The 27,952-nt window shown below is 36.8% G+C and overlaps 1 protein-coding gene across 4 annotated transcripts; it reads right to left on the reverse strand.

The window, feature by feature from the left end:
- Positions 1 to 132: 132 nt before the first annotated feature.
- On the reverse strand, positions 133 to 27,228 carry pmt (phosphoethanolamine methyltransferase). Of its 4 annotated transcripts, XM_058408941.1 has the most exons (13): positions 27,110 to 27,228; positions 25,677 to 25,758; positions 9,096 to 9,267; positions 7,475 to 7,630; positions 6,239 to 6,375; positions 5,100 to 5,257; positions 4,538 to 4,732; positions 3,665 to 3,754; positions 3,328 to 3,417; positions 3,113 to 3,235; positions 2,405 to 2,536; positions 1,507 to 1,623; positions 133 to 465 (listed from the first exon to the last, which is right to left on the reverse strand). In XM_058408941.1, the coding sequence occupies exons 2-13, from the start codon at positions 25,720 to 25,722 to the stop codon at positions 355 to 357; spliced, it is 1,527 nt and encodes a 508-aa protein (XP_058264924.1). In that variant the 5' UTR covers positions 25,723 to 25,758; positions 27,110 to 27,228; the 3' UTR covers positions 133 to 354. The 4 variants fall into 4 exon arrangements, with proteins under 4 accessions (XP_058264924.1, XP_058264923.1, XP_058264925.1 ...); XM_058408940.1 differs by lacking the exons at positions 25,677 to 25,758; positions 27,110 to 27,228 and adding an exon at positions 13,342 to 13,495; XM_058408942.1 differs by lacking the exons at positions 25,677 to 25,758; positions 27,110 to 27,228 and adding an exon at positions 12,240 to 12,445.
- Positions 27,229 to 27,952: the final 724 nt, after the last annotated feature.

A 27,952-nucleotide genomic window follows, 5' to 3' on the forward strand; every position in this document is an offset into this window, starting at 1 on the left:
AATTGAATAAAGTGACAAACCCACAAGAGTGACAAGAGTTTTAGCCCCTCCCCCCATAATATATTTTTTAAATATATACTGTAGCCTTATTAATTAAGTGCTCTATAATACACCACACACACAAAAAAATAATCAAGAACAAAGGAAAAATATTTATTTTTATTTCAACAAATTTACAGTGCTTAAAAATTCTAAAAATATTAACACCATGCCACATCGGCCTATTTTAATTTACAGAATCCTAATAAAGTTTGTACAATTATTCAACATTTAAAATCTTCTTCAGATTGTTATTTTTGTTCCTGTTCTCTTTCTGCACCTTTAGAACCTGCAGGAGCACTGTCTCTACTTCTCTCAGTCTCTGGTGGCATAGAATAGCCCCCAGCGTTGATCTCCAGCTTCACAGCGCTGCAACTTCTCTGTCCAACCATTTACAATAGCGTCATAGTCCTCCTGGGAAAACTCCTGCATGGAGGCAGAACATTATTGTAACCCATTCAAGTGTACATCATGCATGTGATCCATTCGAAAAACTTTACTTTAAATATTTACACTCACTGGCAACTTTATAAGTGACACCTGCTCATTTATGCAATTATGCATATGCAATGCATACAGTGCAATGCAACACAATGCATACAATCATGTAGATACAGGTCAAGAGCGTCAGTTAATGTTCCCATCAAACATCAGCATGATGAAAAAGTGTTATTTCTGTGACTTTATTCATGGCAGATTTGTTAGTATCAGATGGGTTGGTTTGAGCTTTTCAGAAACTGCTGATCTCCTCATAATTTTACAAACAACATTTCTACAACATTTCATGGTGTGAAAAACAAAGAAATCCCTGTGTGTGGAATGTCACAGACGGAAACACATTGTTGTTGAGAGAAAATAGACTGGCCTGACCTTACAGAAAGTCTGTAATAACTCCACTAATTCAGTCAATCGGCCGTGGTAAGCAGAAAAGCATCTCAGAATACACAACCAATAAAACTTTCAACAGCAAAAGTCCACATTAAGTTCCACTCCTGTCAGTCACCAGCAAGAATCTGAGGTTATCCTCTGCACAGTGCTTCTATGACTTACTGTATCCTTTCTAGCAGCGTTATCTAGTCTGGCCATTTTCTTCTAACCTCTATTTTAAACAAGGTGTTTCCACCTGTAAGAACGGTCACTTAATGCTTTTTTTTATTAAGCCAACTGAGTGTAAACTCTAGAGACTGTTCAGTCCCAGGAGATAATTTCTGAACCATCTCATCTACCACCAACACATTTAAAGACAGAGAGATCACACAATCCCCATCCCATGTTTGATGTGAACTTTAACTGAAGCACTTGACCTATGTTCTTCTATATTCACTTCACCTTGTATGCATTGTACTGCTGCTAGATTGACTGATTAGATAACTGCCCATGTACAGATGTTCCTATTAAAGTGTATTTTGTGGCATTCCAAAAATAAAGACCTTCACATTCTGTGTGTGTGTGTGTGTGTTCTTTTACCTCTATAAATTCAACTTTAATCTCCTCGGCTCTCTTAAGTTCAGCCTTTATTACAGAAACGAACTGGGCAGTTCTGTCTTCTGCTCTTACATTAGTGAATCCTGCTTCTTCCAAGAACTAATTCATACACACACACACACACAAACACACACATTATGAATGAGGAAAATATTATCACAACTGTCAAAACTAACAAGTTATTTATCACAGTACTGCTGTGTAGATAGCCTTTGTTATTATTCCTATATGTAAAAAATATATTTCGCTATTTAAGCATTTAGTGTTTTAGCATCTATTTTTAAGCACATCCTCATCCGACTGCCTAACCATAGACAACCAGTTTGTGACAGGAAATTGGTTTGATTCAAATCACAGTTTCCTATCTTCGTTTCCTCAGATGATGAATAAGATGATGAAAAGCTGCTTCTCTAGCTTTCTTTAAGCACACCTGTTTTCCACTTATCTCTATTACCTATCCTCCTATATTATGTGTAGTATGAAATATGCTGATATGTAGATTTAACAAGCTACACCACTACCATGACAAAACCTTGCTGCAGGATGGCAGTTGAATGCTCTACAGATCTTATCACACAAAAATAATGACATTTTGAGAGCAACTGTGTATGTGAGCTAGATTTTACCATAGTGACATGCGATATGCACATATTTATAGACATTAATAGAGATGACACAGATGATCTTGAGCTCAACATTTTGCTGGTCAGTCTAACTTAAAGAAATGACATTCTTTTTTAACAGTAAAGTGTTACAGATACATTTTGTGTATCTGTAATGTGTGTTTTCAGCCTTTTTCACAACACTCGTACATAAGCTTACTTTAAGCAGTACTTTTGACACATGTGAGAAAAGTGCAATTATTTCCGCTTATGCTCACCTTGCCATATCTCTGTGGAGTATAAAGGATGTAGCCTCTCTGGCTAACATACTCCTGGAAGGCAGGAGTCCAGGGCTTTTCTCCACAGCAGTAATCACTGATGAGCACCTTTCCACCAGGCTTCAACCACGACTACAAACACAAAACAGAAAGAGACACACAACATGGACAGTTGATATTTGGTTTAATGGAAATTTGTTTATTGCCTGAAATAAACTATATGACCAGCAGAGGGCAGTGATACTGAAGAGCTCTAAACAACAGGTGCAACCTATGCTGTTAAGGCACCTATGCAACTGGGCTGTTGGCTTTTGAGTTTCAAAGTGACATGGGCAACTCCATGTTCCTCTTTTGTTAGCAACAATCTAGCCGGCTAAGTGTATTGTGTAGTGCATATTTACCTTAGATATAAAAGAAAACTGTTTATACACATTTATAGCTTTACCAACCAAATGTGTCTGTATGCTGAATGATCTACAGCAAACACTTGTGTATACAACATAACTCTGATTACTGTTGATGATGTGAGCAGCATCTGTCGATTTGATGTCACTCTGGAGGTTGAGGAGACTGTTCTGAGCTTCTGAGAAGGAATTCCTAGTTAAAGGAACTGTTTTTTTTGTTTTTTCCAACTTGGTGGTCAGGAATTCCAAGTTTTCGTTGAATGCAGCAATTAACAAGCACACACACACACACACACACACTTACATGAAATTTTCGGAAGAGTTTCAGTTTATCGCTGATGTGCAGAATAGTGTCTCTGCTGTACACCACATCAAAAGAGCTGTCCAGAAACGTTCTTTTAGTGGCATCTGACACCTCAAATTGCACCTGAAACAGTGTGGACATTTAGTTGTGACCCAAAGGAAGTGCTAACATCCTCTCTATGCCTCTCTATAATATGTCAGAAGAGAGTCACTCACAGATGGCAGCTTCTCACTCACTGCTCTCTCCATAGCAATATCCACCATGTTTGATGACAAGTCCATTCCCAATACTTCCACCCCAAAGGTCTGTCAATCAATCAAACCAACAAACAAACAGCTAGTGAGAAAGCCATTGAGAAAATCGTGAAATTGTTTTGTACCTCTGCCTTCACTGAGCGTTAAAACTGAATCATTAAAAACAGAGATGAAGAAACCCCACATATTTTGGGGAAAGTACCACACGAAAAATTAAACCATAAGAAGACAACAAAAACACAAAACAAGTTCACACAGTGATGCAACGAGGCAATGTTTGAGCAACCCTGCGGCTCACCTTGGCCATGTAGAAATCCCCTCCACCAATTCCACAGCCCACATCGAGAACTCTTTGTCCAGGCTTAAGGTTCAGCAGGTCAACAAACTCCTGAAGGGGTAAAGAGAGAGTAAAAAAATAGTTCAGAAAAAACACTTAGTGAACAACAAAACTTTGCTTAATTTGGTTTAAACATAAAAAAATCCAGAATCCTATACCATATTTTCATAAAGAAAAAGCAAGGACTTTCTTACCTACACAATAATAACATGAGACCACAGTGGGATTCCCTATCTTATGAACATGATTACTGGTCAAGTGCTAGCTGACTGATTTCAGGCTCATGACATGAATCTGCATGATGTTATACTTCATGCTGCTGCCACATGGATGCATGACTCAAACAGAAATACGTGATCCCACTTAAGAGATTTTTTTTTTATTATAAGTAGAGTTTAAGACAATTGCATTTATGTTATCGCATATCTCACATATGCGCTGTGCCTAAAGTTAATAAAGTGCTATTAAATATTAAAGTAATATTTAAAAATGGTTTCAGCACCATAAAATCCTATAGTGAACTACATATTTCATACTGTACTGCACACACTCACTCACACACACACACACACACACACTGATTTTTAAAACCTGTAAATTATGCTTCAGCTGTCCCTTTTCAACTAATTAATGCATACAACAGAACATGCTATTGTTTATTTGAAAAGAGTACTATTGCCCCCATATGGAAAATACATCACATTACAAAACCTGTCAGGTTAGGAATCCCTGTAAAGCTTTATATTTATGAGCTTTACTAGCTCGCCTTCCACCCTGTATGTTTTAAATCTTAGCCCTTCCTCTTATCTGTGCTGCCTTTTCTTGCCCTCTTGCCTTGGTGGTGCTGGGTCCACCGGTACTGACGTAACCAGAGCCAAACATCTTCTCATATCGCAGAATTCCCCTGCGTGTATACTGCTGGTTGTCCAGGAACTGCTGGAAGGTGCTGAAGCCTCCTTGGTGTTGCTGGACCAAATCCCGACAAGCTTTCTGCATCAGCCAGCACACTTGGTTCTGGTTCTTCTTCATCTGAGAGAGAGAAATGGTCTAATGGTCTCACATGGTCTAATGTTTTCACCATTACTTATCAGTATTCTATCAGGGCCTACCTGAATAAGAGCATTTAAACCAACACCTCGCTAGCTTACATCTTTAAACATGAACAAAGATTCAACACTCTCTATAGACTATAAACACTAAACTTATATCATAATAGGAGATATAAAACAAGCATGTTTGTGGCATGATTAAAAGTCATTAAAAGTTTAAAAGTCATGTTTCATAAACACACACACACACACAGAGCATCAGCAGATCATTATGTCCTACAGAGAAGTATTGAAGTACACTTATATATATAATTTCTGACTAAGAAAAGAAACTAAATGATGTATACCTTTATGTAAGTCTGGACAGTTCTGCTCAGGACTGTATCAAATCCATAGGACTGTGTACCCATCTCCCCCGACTCCGACCATGTAACTGATGCCATCAGATGGTTATAATGTGCAGGACTACGGTAGTGGGTGGGGTTAAAATCTCTCTTACTGTCTCCTGTGGAGGACAAAAAAGCAGTATTGTTAATTTTTAATACATTTATATGTATTAACAGTCCGTACAGCCGAGTCACTGACTGTCTTCAAACGACGACTGAAGACCTCTTCCTGAAACACTTTTTTCCTTGTTTTTATGTATTACTATATGTTGCATGTACATATTTTTAAAAACAAAACAAAACAAAAACTTTTAAAAGTTTTAGGCTAATATATTCATTGATAGAGACTTTAACGCACTTTTGTACATTGCTCTGGATAAGAATGCCGAATGCCAGAAATGTAAATGTATTAATAATTGTGTTTTAAATGACTGAAAATTGTTCATAACTAATTTGTCACTTTGTGTCAGACTCTTAAGTGTTATAAAACCCAAATAAACCTACACAAATACACATGGTACAACTAATCAGTTACAGAAACTAAAAAAAGTGAAAAAACAGGCAGTGTCTTGAAGCAAAATAATAATCTAGCAAAATAACTTGCTATATACCCAAGAGAGAGTGTAAAAATGTATTCATTGATGGAAATATTTAGAGGTTGTAAAGGTCAATGGTGTGACGAGTAATTTACATCAATGCATCAATCAAAGCAACAATTATAAACCAATTATTACTGATTATAATCTGATTATTATTGATTATAATAAAGGGTCAAAACTCTGGTAAGCAGAGATTTTGAACAATGTTGGTCACTTATTGTTCGTATGCTACTAAACTGAATCGAAACCTAGTGGTATTGTCGTCTATGGTTTGGAGCCAACATAAAAAATGTTGTGTTATCAGGATTTAATTTAAAACGAACAAGACCTTACAGTTCATCTATAATTTTATACCAGGAATCCATGCTTTTTTTTAGTGATATGCATGGCAGAACTATAATGGACCAATTTTCCCAAATTACAAGCGATCAAATACATTTATTAAGTACAAGGAGACTGAAACTACTACATGAATTTGTGTAGTGTATTTTCAAAGGTAACCTGATTGGTGAAAACAGGATTCTCTGAAGAAAAGGTAACCGCTGGGACGAAGCCAAGACAGCATCTTCTCTGCCAGTGAACGCAGCTCCTCATCATTCAGATACATGAGCAACCAGTTAGAAAAGATCAGGTCAAAGCTATAGAAAGAAAACCAAACAACTTTAAATGGACATATGATTCTGTTCATGTGTTACTGTATGACTAATCTACCTAGCCATCCAAACATGACTTCCTTCATTGTATTGTTTTAATACCAAGTATTACAATGCACTCAACCTAATTCTGTATCCATTTTCTATACCCGCTTTCCTAATTAGGGTCACGGGGTGTTGGAGCCTATCCCAGTACACATTGGGTGAAAGGCAGGGGTACACCCTGGACAGGTTGCCAGTCCATCACAGGGCCACATATTGACAGACAACCAAACACACTCACAGCCACTCCAATGGGCAATTTGGAATTATCAATCAACCTAATGTACATGTTTTTGGACTGTGGGAGGAAACCAGAGTACCCGGAGTAAACCCACACAGGCACGGGGAGAACAAGCAAACTCCACACAGAAAGGCCCCTGCCTGTTTGAACCCGGGATTCGGACCCAGGGCCTTCTTGCTGTGAGGCAACAGTGCTAACCACTAAGCCACCGTGCTGCCCCAGAATAACATCTTGCAGCAAAAATTTTCAATTCTAATTAAAACCTAGGGGTTTTGGATCAAGCCAATGACTTGCACCAGTAAAACAGACCCCAGCTACAGAACCTGCATTACTGCATTCTTCTAGTAATGGTGAGTCAAGGTGACTGAATGTGTTATTTCATGCATTTTGGATGGCAAACTAACCTGTAACACAACTTCTACTTTATGAGACATGGTTTCATGCAGAAATTAAAGTTCACCTGCTGCCTTAAAAATGTGAGTAAACTCAAGTTGTAGATAACCTTTATTTAAATTCACAAGTAGTCAAGACCATGGATTACATTATGTTTCATTTTTGATAACTTGATTTTGCTATTCAAATCTCGTCAGGAGTTAAAATGAAGAAATAAGTTCACGTAAATGAATGGGACACCCATGTTTAACACTGTACAAATCAGCCAAATAATATTTATGGCTTGTCACACCATGGTTGTGCCATACAAAGTTCATTCACATTGGCTTATTTGTTTTCTCATTCATCCAATTCATGAGAATACATGAGAAAATGTAAAATGGAAAATATCTTTATTCTCATGCCCACCTCTTTTTGGGAAACTCCAGCTGTGTGACATCTGCTTGGATAAATTTTCCGTTTCCAAGGTGACTGTTCTCTTCCTTGTTTTTTTCCACAAAGTTCTCCATAAAGTCCACAGCTGTCACATGACGTGCTTTGCCAATGAGATGACTTGTGTATCGTCTGGAACAATCAAAGGTCACATTTTATAAAAACAGCTGGACAGCTCCTGAAGCAGTTAAATAATCACTATCATGACTATGGAAGACTTTTAATGTTCCTGCTCGTTGTCTTTTTGAAAGCAATTTTTAATCTTCCATAAATCGTGTCATCAGGTCTGAGATTTTGAACTTCTGCAGTTTTGTCCCTAAGGAATTTAATAAGTTTAATTCTTATAAAATAAACATATTGCATTTTTCTCTAATGCCTGTATTATAAACTCTGTTCTGCTTGGACTGACCTTTTACCCATATGTGTAATATGCCAAAAATGTTAATACGCTACCAACATTCTGAATAGATTATCCATTTGAATATTTGCTAAGAGATGAGAAGGCCAAGTCCATGTTTTGCCTGTGATGTGTATTAATGTATTACTAAATATTCTGATCAATTGGCTTTATTGTCATTATCCTTCTGAACAAAATAAGGATGATGAGAAGGCAAACATAAGCACCTCTATGAAGACATAATAAATATATGACAAAAAACAGTACATAAAGTAAAAAATTAAATAAATTAGGAAATTATTTACAAGATACACCCAAGGACCAAAAAATAAAAATAAACATGCACCATTAAAACAGCACCAGTTTTAGTTATTTCTATTAATGAAAGTTTTTGTGTTTGCTGTAGCTAGATTACACTGTTTACTTTTTACATGCTTTTTTTCCCCAAAGAATTTTTTGGTGTAGTTCCGTTTTTTTGGTAGTAATTTAAATAATTAGACAAAAGATAGATATTAAGGATAGATACATGAAACTGTGGTGAACAGGTGTGTGAACCTGAAGCACCATGTTTATTATTATTTTTTTTACTTATTTATCATATTCCACTGATTAACAGCAACAACCTAGACTCTGAAATTATAATGGGACATAGGAAAAAGAGGGACCAACTATATGTGATAACATTTATTATACTGATTAAAAGGACAGAATTAACCAGATAGTTAGGAGATGTAAGCATATTGGCATATAAGAGATATAAGCAAAGAGAGATGATGTAGCTTTTTGGCAGTTTATTGCAATAAGATAAGAAAGAAAGTGGAATAGAATTTATTGGGTAAGTTGTAATTTCTGCATATTAGTGTTATTTTATTAATATGTTATTTTAATAATTCAGAACAGTCAAACTAAACACCGTTCCACGACGATGTTATAAAAGGGTTAGACTGGTAAACAATAGATATATATCTCAAAATAACTCAACAGATCATGAAACAATTGTGGTTTTATTTTGTTTATTTCCTCATGATTTCAAACTGTATTCCTGGTTATAGCACAGCCGACATCTAATGTGTTTCTGCTTGTCTTTATTTGACAGCTCTGATAGCTCTGCACCTCTAACTCTAGTTTAGCTTCTGTCAATAATAATAATAATAATAATAATAATAATAATAATAATAACAATACAGTAAGGCCACTAACCCAATGCCAGCACCTAGTTCTAATACATCAATGCCATCCAGGCTGGGCAGAATCTCCAGGATCTCAGGTAGCTCATGCTTGGTCAGCTGCTGTGCATTGGAGTCCAGCATCATCTCCTCCACTGTGGCCTGCTGAGAGTGCTCCTTCCAGAATGCAGTCATGGTGGTTCGCTCTTTTCCCATGGAAATAGAATTGAAAACATTTAGTTTTGCATACAGATTTGAATACAAATTAAATGTGACTTAATGTGTGCTTATTTAAAAAGTAATAATAATAACAATGAAAAAAACCCTGATTCAAAATATACTTATATTCATACTAGCACAAAACATACACTGACTGAAGTTTTTGTGTATATTTTTTTTATTTTTCCTCCATTTTCTACCTTATTTGGTCTTGGTTAAATCCCATTCACTAACCACCTCTTCACTTGCATACCACGCCTACCAACCAGGGAGGGTGAAAGCTAACACAAGTTATAATGTTATAACGGGATCATGGAATTGTATAACCTATAATGCATGCCATTTGCTATCACATATACCCAGGATACACATCTTCAGATTTTGCATCATGTTGCATCCTGTCACAAAGTATTGTCACACCCCTACCAGGCAGCGTCACAGAGTATCATAAAACACTCAGAGAATACACTAGAAACAGAGGAATCCAACATGCAATCATATCAGCTTCTCCCAGATTTACCAACAGGCTCAATAACTGACCCCACAGAACATGATCAGGGGACTGAATTCTCAGAGTCAAAGCTGTGCTACATTCTAGATAATGCAACCCCACTTGATAAAAAAATTAGCACTGATATAATGATTTATGTTCTATAATTAAAACATAAATGCAGTCAAACTAAATTAGTAGCATTCCAAATTGCAGCAGAAAACTACTGTATAATTACTATAACCACTAAGTGATTAGATTTTCATCTACAGCTCATATTGATTTCACTATTTTGCCCTATAAATCATCTTGGATAAGAGACCACTTATATAAAAAGCAGTAAAAAAACAACAACTTTAGACCACTATCAAACCGTTCTATTATCTTCAAGAGGTTGTAACGCTGCAGTTAGGCTCATAGTTGGCTTAATTTCCTTGTATTGGAATCAAATCTATAAAATCTGTCAGTCAGGAATTAGGCCTCCTCATATTATTGAGACAATACTGGTTAAAGTGGTAAATGACGTACTTCTGCTGTAATCTAATCAGAGTTGTTTCTCTTTGCTTGTGTTCCCTGATCTTAGTGCAGCTTTTGATAAGAGATCACAATATTCTTCTACACAGATTATAAAATGTTGCTGTAGATAGATCTTTCCTGTCCCAGCTCTTATCTGAATGATCATTATCAGTTTTTTTGTTAATGGTGAGTTAAATAAAATAAAAGATGGATTCCAAAAATGTCTGTTCTATGTCACCCAAGAGGTGGTACATATAGAGAAAGAGCACTGGGCCTATATTATTACAATTTCTATTATTCATAAACATGGTATTAGATTTTCACTGCAACTGAATGCTGCAGCATATCAAGATGATTTATACCAGCACTATGAACTTTAGTTATACTGAAAAACTAGTTTGTTGCCTTTATGTTGGACCATTGTAACACCTTGCTGTCTGGATGTTCCAGTAGGTGCATAAACCAGCTCCAGTTAGTCCACAATGCAGCAGCCAGAGACCTTAATAGAACCAGATTTGATCACATTACCCCTATCTTATCCACACTGCACTGGCTCCCAGTAAAATTTTGCACTGATTATAAAATATTCCTAATGACATATAAGGCACTGAATGATCTCACTCCATAGTACCTGAGCAAACATTTGGTTTATTCTGACCCTTATGATTTAACCAAAAGGTGCAGGCTCTTCACTGGTACCTAGAATAAAGAAGACTACAGCAAGGGGCAGATATTTTATCTAAAATATCCTTCCAATTAATGTTAAGGTTTCTGAACACTCAACTGTATCATATAAAGATATGTGGATATGTGGTCTCAGTAAAATAGCAGAAAAAATACACTTACTAAAAACAGATTATGCAAACTTCTCATCCATTCTTCAGTGAAAAACTTCCCTTGGATATTAGATTTATACCCAATAAAATAATAAAGGACCCAAATTCTCATACTGATGATCCTTTCAATACACTCGGTATATACTGTACCAAGAAGATGATTTCTTCCTCATTTTGTCTAATGGAGCATTTTGCTGAGGGCACTGACAAGACCAGACTATACCTTACTATTCTGGTATACATTGTTGGGTTGTTCAAGTTCATTCAGGTGTTGGTAACTCTCAACGTCCTGTTATGATGTTACTGTAAAATTCACCTATATTTTAAGTAAACAATTAACCAAAGTGAGTTTGACTCACAGAGTCACTGGAGCTGCAATAAGGCACAGTAGACTTAAGATTTACATGATCTCAAATAAACTGTGCCAAATATTCTGGCTCCAGCTTGGACAGTTATGCAGCTGCATAAACATATTTGTCAGCCAAAACCATAGTATTGTTTTTATATCATCACTAGTATATGTTCCCCTGCTGCTTTGTTTTTAATCCCATTAATAATATGTTGTTAACGATTAAACTGCCAGATAAAGTGCTGCTATTGGCAATCCATTGTCTTTGTCTTTTGGTGTCTAATACAAAGCATTTTCTCCAGAGTAAAAAATACACTACAATAATCTGCTCCCAATAGTGCACGAGTGCTTTAGAAATTAACACAGGATAAAAGAAATCGAATTCAAACAGACATAAATAAATACGTTTACTACGTTTACTGATAAAGCATGATACGCAGTGCAGTAATTAATACTTTACAGAGTCTATAACTGACTTCACTTTTTATATAGTGAGGTGTAGCATTGCTTGTGCTCTCACACAGAAACACGTCAGTGTGCTAAGCAAACACATTGTAACACCATTGTCACACACACACACACACACAGTAGCTGCTGAAGTACTGATGAATCATGATAATCCATAGAAAAGCACAGCTGTCAGTCAAAGCTTGTGCTCGCAGAACATGCGCATGGGCACTGCCTATAAGTCATTCACACCCCAACCTTAAAAGCAAATGAATTTACATGTAAAGTTAATCACTCTGTGAAATATTTTTGCACTCTTACCTTTATCCATAATTTGTAAAAAAAATAAAAAATAAATAAAAAAATAAAATAAGTTCAAACTTGTGCTGCTTTACAAGATCAAATATACAAAGAGTAGGTAATGTGGTTTGTAAGTCTCTAAAAAATGATTAAGTAGTAATAATCCGATAGTCAAACTGTCAGACTGACAGCTATTCGTTCACCCCCTCTTTAAATACTGTCACTTTCCAGCTGTGATTGCATACGCACATAACCCCACACACTGATAAAGAGAGAGAGAGAGAGAGAGAGAGAGAGAGAGAGAGAGAGAGAAAGAGAGACTTTGTGTGTGTGTGTGTGTGTGTGTGTGTGTTTGTGTGTATGTATGTGTGTATTAGTGGCTCTTTAAAGCACGGCTGCAATGGAAGGCCATAAAATCATGCAGTCATTGGTCAAGAGCTTCAGTTAAAGTTACGCTCTAACATCAGTAATCTCATCATCATTAATCTCCTAGGATTTTCATGTATACTGTAACTATTAAACAGAAACATCAAGGGAGCAAGTAGCCAACACCTTGTTAATGTTATAGAGTTCAGAGGAAAATGGATAGACTGGTTCAAGCTGACAGACAGGATAAAAATACATCTGTACCATTCTGTACAATCAGAAAAGCATCTCAGAATACACAGGTCTAACCAGTTTTAGAATGGACCGCCTATTCATTTAGATGGTAAACTTTTCTAAGGGTCTGAAATATTAAATCTTAAACAGCTTAGTGGCCTCGCACATCTAAAGGGGTTGGGGGTTTGATTCTCGCCTCCACCCATCCAAAGACATGGGGTTGTGGGCTGATTGTCGTCTCTAAATTGTCTGCAGTGTGTGTGTGTGTGTGTCCTACAATGGGTTGGCACCCTGTTCGGGGTATCCCCTGCCTTGTGCCCTGAGTCTCCTGGGAAAGGCTCCAGGTTACCTGCAAGCCTGTGTAGGCTAAAGGGTTCAGAAAATAGATGGAGCATGAACTTTAATACAATCAAAAGCCATGATCGTTGCATGTATAACCGGAAAAACACGGACTGACACGAGCCAGGCGGTCTGTCAGGTGTCTTTATGTAAACGTGTAAGTGTGACGTGTTAAACAACTCACCTGTCCTATTGTCTCCACGTGACATTATGCTGACAATAAACTGATGAATCATAAGAAATACAATACAATAAACGACGAGTCCCCAAGGCAAACAGCACCGTGACCAGCTATAATAGACAATTGAGCATCGATACCATACAATAATCCATTCATACAGTGCAGCAGCTTGTTTTGAACGGGTTTAGACATATATACCTCAGTTCAACTGAGTTGGAGGTGTAGACATTAACCAGGATTTCAGCAAAATGTTCTTTACTTCACAAACCACACAAAAGAAACGACACTTTTCCATAGAATTCTGTATTGCGAATGAATGATATTGACTTTTCTGGACATTTGCGAGTATTTCGCGTAATACTAATGTAAGGACATTATCCACTCTAAAATCCCCCCCTTCCACTCCACAATCTTTGCTATATATAATAGAAATTTATTTATGTATTTATATTTTAACTCTTTTTTTTGTAGAAACGTATTAGATTTCATTAAGTATATTTGCTTTAAAACACGTTCCTGGCGGCTGTGGAGTGAGCTTAAACTCGCCCAATCTGGCATCCCTGTCATAACCGGTCAGTCCACTCCTCCTCCCCTAAGCATGGATCAAGGCGCAGCCTGTGTGTGATTCCTCTTGTGCTTGTGCAGTTCTCTTTTCTAGACACAATATGTTACTCTGTAAAAGCATATATTAATATATTAAAACAGTATTTTTGTTCGTATTAATACAGTAAAACAGTCTGATTGATATTTGTTCCAAATTTGTGGAACCCAATCATGCTGTAACTACATTCACATTCAGGTTCCACATCACACTCCAGCTTTTTGCTGGATACTTTGCTGATTTCTTCTTGCATCAATTAAGCTACAATTTTTTAAATGATTATTTCAAGAATTATGACATTTAAATAGAAATAGTCTAGACTAGAAAGCATTACATCTTGGCAGAAACCCAAAAGGCACTGATTGAAATTCCATCAGCTCTAAACCCAATTATCCTTTCCTTATAAAAAAAGGTTTCTCAAACATAAGGACTATTTCATTTCAAACTTTAGGATTCCCAATGGGAACCTTTCTCCATATCATCAGTTTCATCTGAACACTATCTGAGGGTATCTAACTATTCTGCTCTATTAATCAATAATAATTTAATCTGTTAGAAGATAGCTAATAGAAACTAACCACAGCATGTTCCTAAGAGGTCTTTTAATCCTGTACAATTTATCCATTCACTTTATGAATCATATCTAGTTGATTCAGGTGTAATCACAGTACAGCGTTGAATATTAAGACACTCTCCATTGAGTATTATTAACTTAAGATCAACTATGAATCTAATACATTATATACAGTATATACAGTAATCATATACAGTAATAATATTATGTGGCCATTCAGATATTCTGTATACTAATACAATTATGTACTAGCCGTTAAAAATCTAGATTTTGCTGAAATGTCTAATGAATGTGTAGGAAAATACTATAAATCTTCAGAAATCTGCTAATTAAAGTAATATTTCATACTAATAACCAATTGCATTATCTCTCTTCTTATATCTAACTTAGAGACATTTCTGTCTAAAATAATTAAATAAATAATTAAATACATAAATAAATAAATAGAAGCTGTCATGAACCAAGTCCAATTTATTTAATGCCAGAATCTGTTGAGAAATACATAATGGTTGCTATAAAGCCGTCCTATAATTATTCATAGTGTGATGTTTTATAGTGTAATGATTTACGGTGTGATGTGATCTCATCACATTACTCATGTTTTATAATGTCTTTCACAAGGCCATTACTTTATCTTGACATAAAAAAACAACAACAATAACTGACAATTGCATAAAGATATCATGTATTGTTTTTTTCCATACTTTCAGACTGATTGACATTGCCATATAATAGCTAGATGAATTATTTAGCTTGCAAGGCAGATTTTTGCACTGAGCTGGTCCATTAACCATCAGGTCAGGATGGTTAGGCATATTGTGTGTTGCATAATAGAAGTCAGTGTTTAATTGTGACGCAAGAAGTGGTCTTATAGTGTAAACCAACCCCATATGAACACGACAGTCTGCTTATCAGCTGCAAGCCCTGAGGTAATCACTGACCAGGTGAAGTTCCTGGTGGGACACGGCAACCTTGATGGAAGCGTAAATGTACAACTCAGACCAAACTGATAACACAGTTTAACCTTTGACATGATTCCAACACCACAATTCCAAAGTCCAGTGTTTGGATGACCTATAAGTTTATAATATCCCCCTCCCTTTTTCTTTCAGCTGAATGAGGCACTAATAACTAGTACAGGGGGAGGGACAAAACTGAGCATCTGTTGCAAGACAAAACTGATTCACATGAATATGACTTCATGTTCACATTTTGTAGTTTCGACTAATGGAATGGAAGACCAGAGACATCATAGTATAGCTGAACTCATACATTAGCAGTCTCTGCTATTAAACTCATTATTCAGCTAAATCATGCACTTCCTAATAAGTCATTGAGCCATTTTCTTTCATCGCACAGAGATGTATATAGATTCTCTGGAATACTATGTCTAATAAAGAAGCATAGTCACAGAGAAAGAGCGGTCTTTGCTCTTTCTTTGATTTTTAGATCTCTATAGTGGGTGAAGCACTTGGGTAAAAATAATAAGCAGGGTTGCCAGGTTTTAACCACTACATCTGGTCTCTGCAGCAACATTTACAGCAAAATTACATTGTACAATCTATTCAAAAAGTCTGAAACTAGTGCAAAAGTTACTGGGGAAAAAAATGGGAGAACAAGTTCACTGTGGTGCACACAAATATTTGATTCGCAAATATGCCTCCAAAACCTCCAAACCCCTTTCTTTCCCCCTTTCTGTGTGTGTGTGTGTGTGTGAGAGAGAGAGAGAGAACTATATCTGAGCAAAAACATTAAGCTTTATGCCAGACAGATGAAAGAAACCATAATACTGAGGACAAAATCAAATCCACCAAATTTGACCAGAACACAATAGGAGGCTTATATACAACTACAGTAACATCTTGTTTTTTGTGTTCATAATTGTTGTAAACCAGCCAGATGACAAAAGCAGCCACATTAATTATTATTTTAACCATCATTTAAATCATTATTTTGTTTAAATAACACTAGATGGCAGTATGCCATTTAAGTACACGAGCCCTGTCAGATCACAGAGTGCTGAAAAGTTACCGCACCCAAACACACACATTTACCTTGAAGCAATAAAGATCCAGATTAGTTAATGCTTTGTTTCAAACAACAGCACATAAAAATATAAATAGAAATAACAAAAATTGTTCTTCTTGTTGTGTGTAATTTGGGCCAGGGTCATAAAACCATTAACACCAGCAGGTTTGGGTTGCTGGCTGCACTTGATAAGGTTTTAATATGGTCAAAGATCAACATCTCTACAACAAAGATGATTGTATGGAAGGTTGTATTAGCTGCTGAGTGAAGTGTAAGCCTTACAGTTACATAATCAGACTTCCTAAATTGAGACAAATGTAATAATCACAAAAGAAACAATGGCTCAGAGCTTACTTAATGAGAGGATTGGCAAGACCTAGCTAACTGAGTGAGTGCATGAATAAGTTCTTAAATAGTCCAAAACAAAATGTGTCTGAGGAATCGTGTGTGTGTGTGTGTGTGTTGGAACTCATAGGAGAGAGCCCTCTTTTGGTGGGGAGGTGATCCATGATTTTCTTTTAATACAGGACACAAAGCCTCCAGATTCTCTCATTGCCGCGGCCTGGATTCGATTCCCAGGCAGGGAGCTAACCCGGCCACTGAAGAGTTAACTCTCAGTGCCGGTCCCGAACCTGGATAAAATGGGAGGGTTGCATAAGGAAGGGCATCTGGCGTAAAAAAAAACCTAGGCCAGATTGAAACATGCGGACCAAATGTTTCACCGTGGTGACCCCAAATAGGGAGCAGCCGAAACAACAATAACAACAACAACAACAACACAATTTCCCCAGATTCCTCCTAGCCCCTGCCCCCCGGCCCTGGATGTGATGCTCCTGAAGCTGAGCCACCCCTGTGAGGGGGCCTGCCACAATGTCTGGAATAGGGACTAGGTGTTCAGGATTGAAAATCAGCAATGACTCTTGAAACAAGGAGGCTGAGAATGAAATCTTCTCCTATCCACCGCTCTCCACCACCATCTTCAAAACACCAGACGAAGGAATATATTTCACAAGAACTATTTTCTTTTCCTTCAGCAAAGAGATTTGCAGAATCTACACCAGTGAGCACTGAAGCAGTACTAGCTGCTTCTAATAGCCCACAACCTTAAAAAAAAAGTTACAGCTGCCACTAGAAACCTTGAAACATTTTGTACTCTAAACTGAACTGAACTTGAAATCGAAAAGCTCATCATAATCCTCATGAAAAGCTCATGATCCACAACACTTTACAATCTGACAGCACCAATGCCACTGCCAGGGTATTTGAATACCTTGTTTAAACACTCAGAGGTTGTTCTAATCTTGGGGCTAAAGTTTAGCATAATGCCCTATGAAAATATACACAGCAACATGAGGTACACTACTGACACATTCTGTGTTACTGATCACAAGCTGTAAAAAGTGAAAAACACACGAGTTACTCTGCTTAGGTGATTAAAAAAAACAGATATAATAATATTCAATGACACAGTATTATTATCTCAATTAAAGTCCTTGCTTATTTAATAGTCATAGGCCGACTCACAACCCTGGCTGTGTGTGAAGCTGTGTGAGTTACAGCACTTTCAGGGCAGGACTATTCATTTCTATTCCAATACCAAGTATAATTTGAGTAAATGTGCTATATCTATTACTTTCCCATGTGAGGTATTATACATTATGTAGCCTTAGAGACTGAGAGAATGCAGTGTATGGTTGAGACCTTTATGTTTTTTGTTTTTTTTTACTGTGCTGTTTTGTCATTGTTGTGTCGCTTTGTCCTATCTGAACATTTCTGCATAATAGGTGCCCCATTATTGTAGGATTTAGCATGCAGCCTCTTTATCTCTCTTTCTATATCTTTTCTTTATCTTCGCCCTCTGTTCTGAAACACAATGATAAGTGGCTATTAGCCCTGTTCTCTATCGAGGGAGGAAAAAATTATACTTTTACTAGTGCAATGATAGACAGAACTCTAGCTTTAACTCACTTGATTTTCATAGTTGAGTCAGCGTCATTATCTATTTGCTAAAACAGTGTGAAAATGTACATCATCTCCAAATGCAGCATTAACTCTCTGCATTTCCCAGACATATCAGCTACTGAGAGTGTCTAATTTCAAAGATTTGCCAGCTCTTCATACTGTTTGTTCAGGGGCATTTTGGGGTGTGAACATTTATTAGGAATATTTCATAAGGTATTCAGTTATATTAAATTTGTATGGAGGTTTTTACACAATACAGAAGCAGCATTACCACAAAGCAGATTTACAGAAATTCATCCCTAGATATATACTTAATGAGCATCATAAACATCTTCCCGATCTCTAATCAACCACCCACTTTACTAAAAGGTGCTGGCCATTACCCATATTAGTCAATGACCAACAGCCAATAACACCAAAGTTTTAGGGCAGTGAACAACAGTTTGTGTGAGTTTTTCAAAACCCTTCAAAATATTCAGGATGAATTTGTGTAGTACTTCAATGATCTATTAAAAAATTCAAAGGAAATCATCTTTAAAGCATTTTACAAAGATATGTTCCATGTTGCCTGTATGAATGTGAAAATTGAAATGGCAGGAGCTTGTAAAACTATTCATCTGGAGTTTTAGCTTGATAGTATTTTTAGACCCCGAGCTGTGCTAGGGTATCTGCAAAATGCTGTAAATGTAAATATATATGGGGTGTCCCAAAAGTCTCAACACACAGGGGAAATGAACGCTTTGTAGCAAATTGTTTCCAAAATTTTTACTTTTTTTAATTTATATTGTGCATTTTTTAATTTACATTTTATAATTTTTAATTATATTATATTATATTATATTATATTATATTATATTATATTATATTATATTATATTATATTATATTATATTACATTATATTATATATATTTAGTTTGCCTTTAAAAAAAGACACACTGAAATAATTTCCATGGTTGAATAATTAGTTATAGCAAGGTTATGATGGGTTTTAACAGCATACATGCCACTGTTGCCAAAATGGAAGCCAAATCATCTATCTATCTATCTATCTATCTATCTATCTATCTATCTATCTATCTATCTATCTATCTATCTATCTATCTATCTATCTATCTATCTATCTATCTATCTATGTTTTTATTATATATTATATTATACTATATGACTAAACGACAAGGGGCAAAATGTAAAAACTATGTATACTGTATCTGCTCATTTCTCAAACATGTTCAAGAGGCTTGTTTACTAGCTTCTTCTTTGGTGATGGCCACATGTTGAAATGACTGCAGTTTCCCAAGTGCCTGACTGAAATCATGAAGTGGAATGAAAATTGAAACTCAGGAGATTCCAGACTAGAGCCACTTGTCACAGTTGCTTGAAAAACTACCTAGTTATTTCCGCGAACATTCTATCAGTGTGTAATATTTTTGGTTAAAAAAAACAATACTCTAAACATGAACTATAAGCAAACAACTATCGAGCAGCTGATAGACAATTCTTTAGATTAGGCAATAAATTATTGTGGGGAAAATGATAAAACAGTAAAATGATGGATAACCTATTTAAATATCTAAAGATATTTAAGCTGCTGTTTTTCTCATTTTTAATGATCCTGAGAGCTTTATTGTGCTATTTGTTTAGAGGATATTTTCTGGCTCTTTAATCCTGTTTCCTGTTCATGCAGAGCAGCAGCATCCTCACATCTCCATAAACAATTCATTCTGCTGAAATACACCACAGTACCACCTTCCTCTCTTGTCATCACTCACTGTGTGTGTGTGTGTGTGTGTCCATGCATGAGGGTCTGTGTGGGTGAGTGTATACACAAGGAAACTGCTTTTATAAACATTGGCCTGCGGCTCCCTAAAGACTTGTGTTAGAGATCATTGGGCACAGATTACTTTCACCCCATGTTTGCTTTTAAATTCGTTTTAAATTTCTGTCAGGATATGTTTTCCTTTTCTGCCTTAAGGCAAGGAAGGCTTTCTTTGTGATTTCTTGATTCTTTGTTCTTTCCAAGCATCTTTTCATCTGCTCTCCTCTGCAATCTACTCTCTCTGATTTAAGCCTCTTTCACTTTTTATGTCTGCACCCAGCATATTAGTTGGTTACAGGCCATGGCACATGCTGAGCTCTGCTGCAAATGACAAACCAGAGAGGAAAACGAAAGGGAGGGATTGCAAGAGAGAAAGAGAGACCACGATAGACAGAAGAGAATGGAACTTAAGGAGACACTGGAGTCTACACTCCCATTTGTACTGTCCTGAGTACCATGATGTCAGGTCTGTGAATGTGTTAGTCAGCAATTAAACCACAGAAGAAACTTTAGAGAGGCTGCTGTTAGATTAATGTGCTTCTATAAATAAACAGAAGAACCACACAGTGTGGTTTGGGCCGTTTCTTTATTCACAGACAGATGGCCATTAAAACACTAAAGAGCTCTTAATGATTGCTACATGAATAGCATTTTACTATGGTGAATTGCACTCAAAATGCTTTGCTCTTTATTTTCTCAAGGCTCCAGTAAAATGAATGCAGTAAAAAAAAAAAAATCTATTAAATGCTTCCTGTCAGGATATTTACTGAGTTTCTTAGATGTCCCACATCTACACTGGGTGTGAATGATGACCACTGTCACTAACTGAAACACATCTCACTAAAAAGAAAGCATTCGTCCCTCGATCTCAACCATTCAATAAGTCAATAATACTAAATCTAAGGTTAGTTGATAAATCATCAATAAGCTGATACAATCTAATACTCAGGCTTTTACAGTGAAAATCTGTTCTTATTTACATTTCTCTGATTGTAATTGTAAATTTACTAAGAATGTTCATGTGCCATCAGACCCACGCACACGTATACAGGAAATGTGTAAGTACAAAGTCTTTCCTATAACAAAGGTCCAGTCTCTGAAAGTTTTAGGACTTATATTTTAGGATTTATGAAAAAGTTGATTTCCATTGCAGGAGGTAGACAAATATTAGGTTGGCAAATGCAGCAGTATTTCTGTAACTAAAGGCAGTGTTGATAATAATGGAGTTAATAATCATGAAATTATGGACATGAGGGCTTATTATGTTTCATTTTTGCTAATGGAGATGGGCTAGAAGAGAGCTAGAAACGGACTGGCTCTGTGGCTCTGTTACACTATGCAGTCACTTCATTAGTCAATACACTGCAAGTAGTGAAGCATGACTTCATTTGACTTTTGGAAGCTGGATCTCTCTCTCTCTCTCTCTCTCTCTCTGTCTCACACACACACACACACCCTGAAAATTACATATAAATTTTGCTTTGATATAATAAAATATTTCACAGTGAGAAGCATTGTGCCAGACGAAATCTCCAAATCTGCCAATTTACACTCTATCTGTGAGAGTATGTGCCTGGATTAGGCTCTATGGACAGCAGAGCAGCCCCATTTCAACTGTTAAAAAGAGAGAAAGAGAGAGAGAGAGAGAGAGAGAGAGAGAGAGAGAAAGAGTTATATGTGGGGGTTATAGTGGGTATTTTATAGCTGTAGGATGGATGACGCAAATAAGAATAAGAAGGCTTCTCTTCTGTGTGTGTATTTGTGTATCTGGGTGTGTTTGTGTGTGTGTGTGTGTGGAGGTGGCATGTGGAGAAAATGAGGAAACCAAATGGATGAAACAAATTTCTTTGTGCGCTGTTTGTCCCCCGGGATCATTTCTATGACAGTGTTAGTGTGCGTGTGTGTGTTTGTGTGTGTCTGTGTGTGTGTGTGTAAGTATGTGGTTGTGTGTGTTATGGGGTGTAATGCAATGTTTAATGAACTCATTAAGTGAATAAGGTTGATAATTTCACTGATGCTGCTGTCTCCCTCTCCCTTGACCTCTTTTTCCCAAAGTCCTCCAATTTCCGAAAATTTATATAATTTTCGCAACAGAGCAAGACCCACAACTGCTATAAGGTGGTCAGGTGTTTCTGCGAGTATCTATAGTGCAATATGCAAGGTAACCTCACAAACTCTTATCTCATCTTCGACTGCTGTCACTTCTTATCTCTTTGACTAATAGAGATTCAGGTGAAATTAAAGATACTGGGCTAAATAACAAGTCCTGGTTTTTCATAGTGATCCATTTTGTTACTCATCAATTTGCCACATACATTTCTAAAGTAAGATGGATAATCTGTTATTCTGCATCGGCATCACTTTTTTAGTTTTCTAAACAGACCAGTTTTCATCCACTGTTTTCGACAGACTGGTGATATAGTCACTTATGAATCTGGTAGCTCTGGCCACTCACACCAGACTGTCTCAGATCCTTCCTAAGTTCATTACTGCTGATCTGCCTCCAGTTGGTTCCATTGATTTGGACACTAGCCTAGTGCAGGCTATTGCAGAATATTAGGATTGCACTCTTCTTAACAGGTATGTGAAGGACAGTTTTTTTTATTTAGAATCCTAAATGCTCCTATGAACAATCTTGACCAATCCTGTACATTATTATGTTACTTTGTACCTGCCAGAATTAGCTCTTAAATAGAAACAAATGAAACAAGAAATATAATATGCAATGCCACATAAGTGAGCCCAAATAAACTAAAATGAACCCCCTCCCTGTGTTTACATTCTTCCTTACATCTTACACCGTTCTTTCTTTTAATCGATTTTCTGTGGATTGAAGGATGTGCATGTCTTTTGTTGCCATATATTCAAGGTTTGAATAAAGCAGGGTTTAATGTAAAATAGATGTAATTGGGTCATGCCATATGCATATACCATGTAAATAAAGTAATAATGGGTAGAGCTTGTATCCACAGAGTGCCAATCGGGGTGGTGGTAGTTCAAGTGGTTAAGGCTCTGGATTGTTGACCAAAAGATCAGGGTTCAAGCCTCAGCACCACCAAGCTGCCACCATTGGGCTCTTGATCGAGGTCCCCAATGCACCCCCAAACCATTGTGGCTGACCTCGTGCTCTGACTCAACCCCCATGGTTGGGATATGCACAGAAATAAATTCACTGTGCAGTAATGTATATGTGACAAATAAAATGTGTGGCTAATGTGTGGATTTGGACGATAACGATTAGCCTGCTTTGTAATGGTTAAAATGAGGAGGAGTAAAATGGAGAATAAACAAAGAAAAGAAAGAAAGAGAGAGGATGAGATTCATCAAAGTGTGGATATCTGAAAATAACTGAATGTATAGGGTGTCTGTGTGTTACTTTTTACTTTTACTCCTTTAAAATTGAATTAGAGCAAGACTTACAGCCAGAATGACCCATGCATCCCATTTTCTTTAACATTTGGTTTCTGTGCTTGTGCATGCAGGTCAGTCGCCTTCTTTCAATCACTAAAAAGAGTGGCCATTAAAAGTCATTTCATCTTGCTCTCTTATCTTCTACTTGTGAGTAATGTGATTGTTTTTGTTTCCTTTTCTTCCATTGTGCCTTTCTTCCCTTCAGGGTTTTGTCCTCTCTCTATCTGTCCATCTAACTGTGGGATAAATTTAGCAAGACCTCTTTCACATTGTTTACTACTGATAGCCTCTTCTGACACACACTGATATCCTCTCTGTGGTGCATCTCCTCCTTTTTCTTTAATCTTTTTCTCTGTGCATTTCCCATTTTACCCCTCCCCATTTTAATCGCTGGAGAACAATCATGCTAACCAACATCATCCACATCTCAGAAATTCATTCATTTAAATTCATTACACTGTAAATAACACCTGCTGCTAATGTAACACAAACAATGCAATTAGAGCTCAGAAACTGTACTTAGTGCTCTGATATGTGTGTAAATACACGCTTCAAACCCACATTTATATACATCTGCATATTTATGCAAATCTCTCTCTCTCTCTCTCTCTCTCTCTCTCTCTCACTCACTCACTCTCACTCTCTTTCGCTTTCTCGTTTTCACATAATTTGTTTCCTAATTTAGATCTCTCTCAGCCTTAACAGAAGGCATTTTGATCACAGCCACACAATTTTTTCAGTCATCTTTTTCTGTCTCCCCTTCTCTTTCCCTTCAACTTTAAACATACACACACACACACACACACACACACACAATTTATTAAAGGCCAACTTGATAGCTTTTTTAAAAACTGACATTATTTAAAATAATGAACCAAATAAGCCAATCAAATTAAGCACACTCTGCTCAATATGAACCAACATCTTTTGTGGTTGTTAAATGGCAAAATTCACATTTAAGGATGAATATTTTTCCAATACTTACACTGGACTATATTCAGTAAAATGGCAATAATTTTTACAATTAATTTTATTTTTTATCTAATTTATGTGAATATATATTATATTAAATTAAATTAAATTAAATTAAATTAAATTAAATTAAATTAAATTAAATTAAATTAAATTAAATTAAATTAAATTAAATTAAACAATAAATAAAAAATATTATTATTATTATTATTAATGCTATTAGTCATAGTAATAATAATAGTAGTAGTTTTTATTAACATTTAAACAACATCACATCAGTTACTATAATGTAACATGTCTTACCCAAAACCCCTGGATCCTGTTTGTATGTGATAGCAATATCCCTGCTCTGTGATTACCTTGCTGGGTTTCTGTACTTGAAGATCGATCAAGCTGCCTGTTCCAATCACATAAACCCCAGCAACAGCAAAACAGAAAGGTGCGTACAGTGAGAGAAGTTGTTTACCACTCAGCAGGGCTCTCGTTCTCTCTTTTACATACTTTCTTTCATTTAACCCCTTTTCCCCCTCATCTTTATCTCTTTATATTAAAAAAACCTCTCAGCTGTCCAAACGTAAACCTTACTGTGTAACTTATATATCCTCACAATAGATAGCGTGCTGTCTCATAAACAGACACAAACAGACCTGTTTTTGTTTAGTCCATTATCAGACTTCTGATAAAGTAAAGTGCATTGTATAAAGCTTAGTTTGGATCAATTTTAAGCTACTTTCACACTAACCGTTGTAATAGAAGAAGCACAGAATGCACTTTTCATATGAAAAAGAAATGCACAACCATGAACACTGTGAACAATAACAACTGAATCAAAACAACTGAACTGAACAAAGCTTAAATCTAGTATACATGCTATACAAATAATACATTATACTATTTTTTAATAATAATAATCAGTAAAAAAGATTAGCTTAAGGAGGATGTTTTGGTAGCTTTGGAGATTTGGTTTTCTCACCAGACTTGTGAGCTGACTGGGTGCAAGTAAAACCAGCGCTTGACATCACTCAGGGGTTTTCTGAAATTTTGGAAACTTTGACCTGTGAGAAAAAGCTGACAGTGAGCATGACCATAAAAGGACAAAGAAACTGTAAACATTGCCCTCTCTAAAGCTTGGTCTAGTGTCCTCATTCTCTTCACAGCCTTCCATTTGAAAGATATAGCTAAACATTAGAGGGTTAGGTGCATCAACAGTAAGGGGTGCAAGGAGTCAACAGTAGCAGCTTGGTGCTTCTGTATTCACAGTCTTTAACTCAAAGCTTTAACCAGTCAGCCAGCGTTTGAACAAATCCCACTCCAGTTTTCATGGCATCATAGATAAAACAGATCTAAATGTCTGCAAGTTTCAGAACTTAGCTTACATAACCAGCACTAACAAGAGTAATAGCTCCACCTTAGACTTCACAAGAAAAGAAATATGCAAAAATATTTACCTAATATATGCAAAATACTGTATATACCGGCCATGTGTATGGTTTAGAGACAGTGTCACTGAGGAAGAAACAGGAGTCAGAGCTGAAGATGTTGAGGTTCTCTTTGGGAGTGACACGGTTGGACAGGATTAGGAACGAGTACATCAGAGGGACAGCTCATGTTGGACGTTTGGGGTACAAAGTTAGGGAGGCCAGGTTAAGATGGTTTGGACATGTTCAGAGGAGGGAGAGTGAGTATATTGGTGGGAGAATGTTGGACATGGAGCTGCCAGGCAGGAGGCAAAGAGGAATGCCAAAGAGGAGGTATATGGATGTAATAAATGAGGATATGAAGCTAGTGGGTGCAAGTGTTGAGGATGCAGAAGATAGGGATAGTTGGAGGGAGATGATTCGCTGTGGTGACCCCTGAAGGGAAAACCCAAAAGAAGAAGATACAAAATACTGTATATACGTACCATGGCAGTGAGTGTGGTCTCTTTTTAAAAAAAATCTCAAACAGTAAGTCATCTGAAAGCTATTTTTACGTTCAGACACAGTGAAGTATATGTCTGAGTGTTTTTGCCATGATCATGCTGGACATGGCCAGTTTTGGTGAGGCTGTACCATGGTAGCCCATCTTCCTCAAGGTTTGACATGTCGTGTGATCTTAAATGCTTTTCAGCTTACAACATTTACAAAGAGAAGCTATTCTTCTTTAAAATATCAGAAGGATTCATCCATTTCCACACAGGCCACTCAGGTGCTCTTTCAGTCCACTGTCAATTGAAGACTGGACTACTGCATCTTGCTCCTGGCAGGTTTGCCTCTAAGCACCAATCTCTTGTTTTCAACCTTCCTAAGTCTTCCCACAACCACACCATTGCCACACTCCCTCCATTGGCTACCGGTCACTACACGCATCACATTTTAAACACTGATGCTTACCTACAAAGCCAAAAACCTTTCAGTACTCACTTACCTCAAAGCTCTTATCACAGCCCACACTCTCTCTGATCTTCTAGCACTGCTTCACTGGTCTGGTCTCACCATCTCTCAGGTTATAAAGAAAGTATGTCTCCAAACTCTTCTCTGTTCTAGCACCTAGGGGTAGAATAAACTTTCTCTAAATGTCCAAACAGCTGAGTCTACAAATGACGTCTAAAGACCTACCTCTTCCTGAAATATTTAAACTAGCACTTAAAATCTAAAAAACAAAACAAAACAAAGCAAAACAAAACAAAACAACATGCTGTTTGCGTGATTTTCTATTTGCTATATTATCTCCCAAAAGAGTTTTTAGTCTGATAGTATTCACAGTCCCTGAGCTCATAGAACCAGTATTGATGTATTTATTGATAAAGACTCCAAAGCACTTATGTAAGTCACTCAGGATAAGGGCGTCTGCCAAATGCCATGAATGTAAATGTAAATGTAAATGTTATTTGCATTACTTGCACCTTGAACCAGCCTGGCCATTTTTCTCTAACCTCTGTCATCAACAAACCATTGCTGACCACAGACCTGCTGCCCACTGGATGTTTTTTGATTGTTTGTTTGTCACCATTTTGTGTAAAATCTGTCGTTTGAAGCTGTGTGAAAATCCCAGAGGCTTTTGAGATACGCAAACCAGCCCTTCTGGCAGCAACAGCCATGCCCCAGTCACTGAGATGACATTTTTCTCTCTCTGATGTTTGATGTGCACATTAACTGAAGCTCTTGAGCTGAGTACTTTATTATGCTTTGCACTGCTGCCTCCTGATTGGCTGATTGGGTAAATGCATGAATGAGCAGGTGTAGAGCAAAGATGATCATAATAAGGTGG

Source organism: Hemibagrus wyckioides, linkage group LG14, assembly GCF_019097595.1.
Source record: "Hemibagrus wyckioides isolate EC202008001 linkage group LG14, SWU_Hwy_1.0, whole genome shotgun sequence".
Classification (NCBI taxonomy): Eukaryota; Metazoa; Chordata; class Actinopteri; order Siluriformes; family Bagridae; genus Hemibagrus; species Hemibagrus wyckioides.

Excerpts from the sequence above, each read along its gene's own strand:
- pmt (XM_058408940.1), bottom strand. The coding sequence starts at position 13,393 with ATGATTCATCAGTTTATTGTCAGCATAATGTCACGTGGAGACAATAGG. Across the intron at positions 9,268-13,341 it reads ACGTGGAGACAATAGGACAG|AGCGAACCACCATGACTGCA; the intron begins GTGAGTTGTTTA and ends CCATGGGAAAAG. Across the intron at positions 3,418-3,664 it reads GGGATTTCTACATGGCCAAG|ACCTTTGGGGTGGAAGTATT; the intron begins GTGAGCCGCAGG and ends ATTGATTGACAG.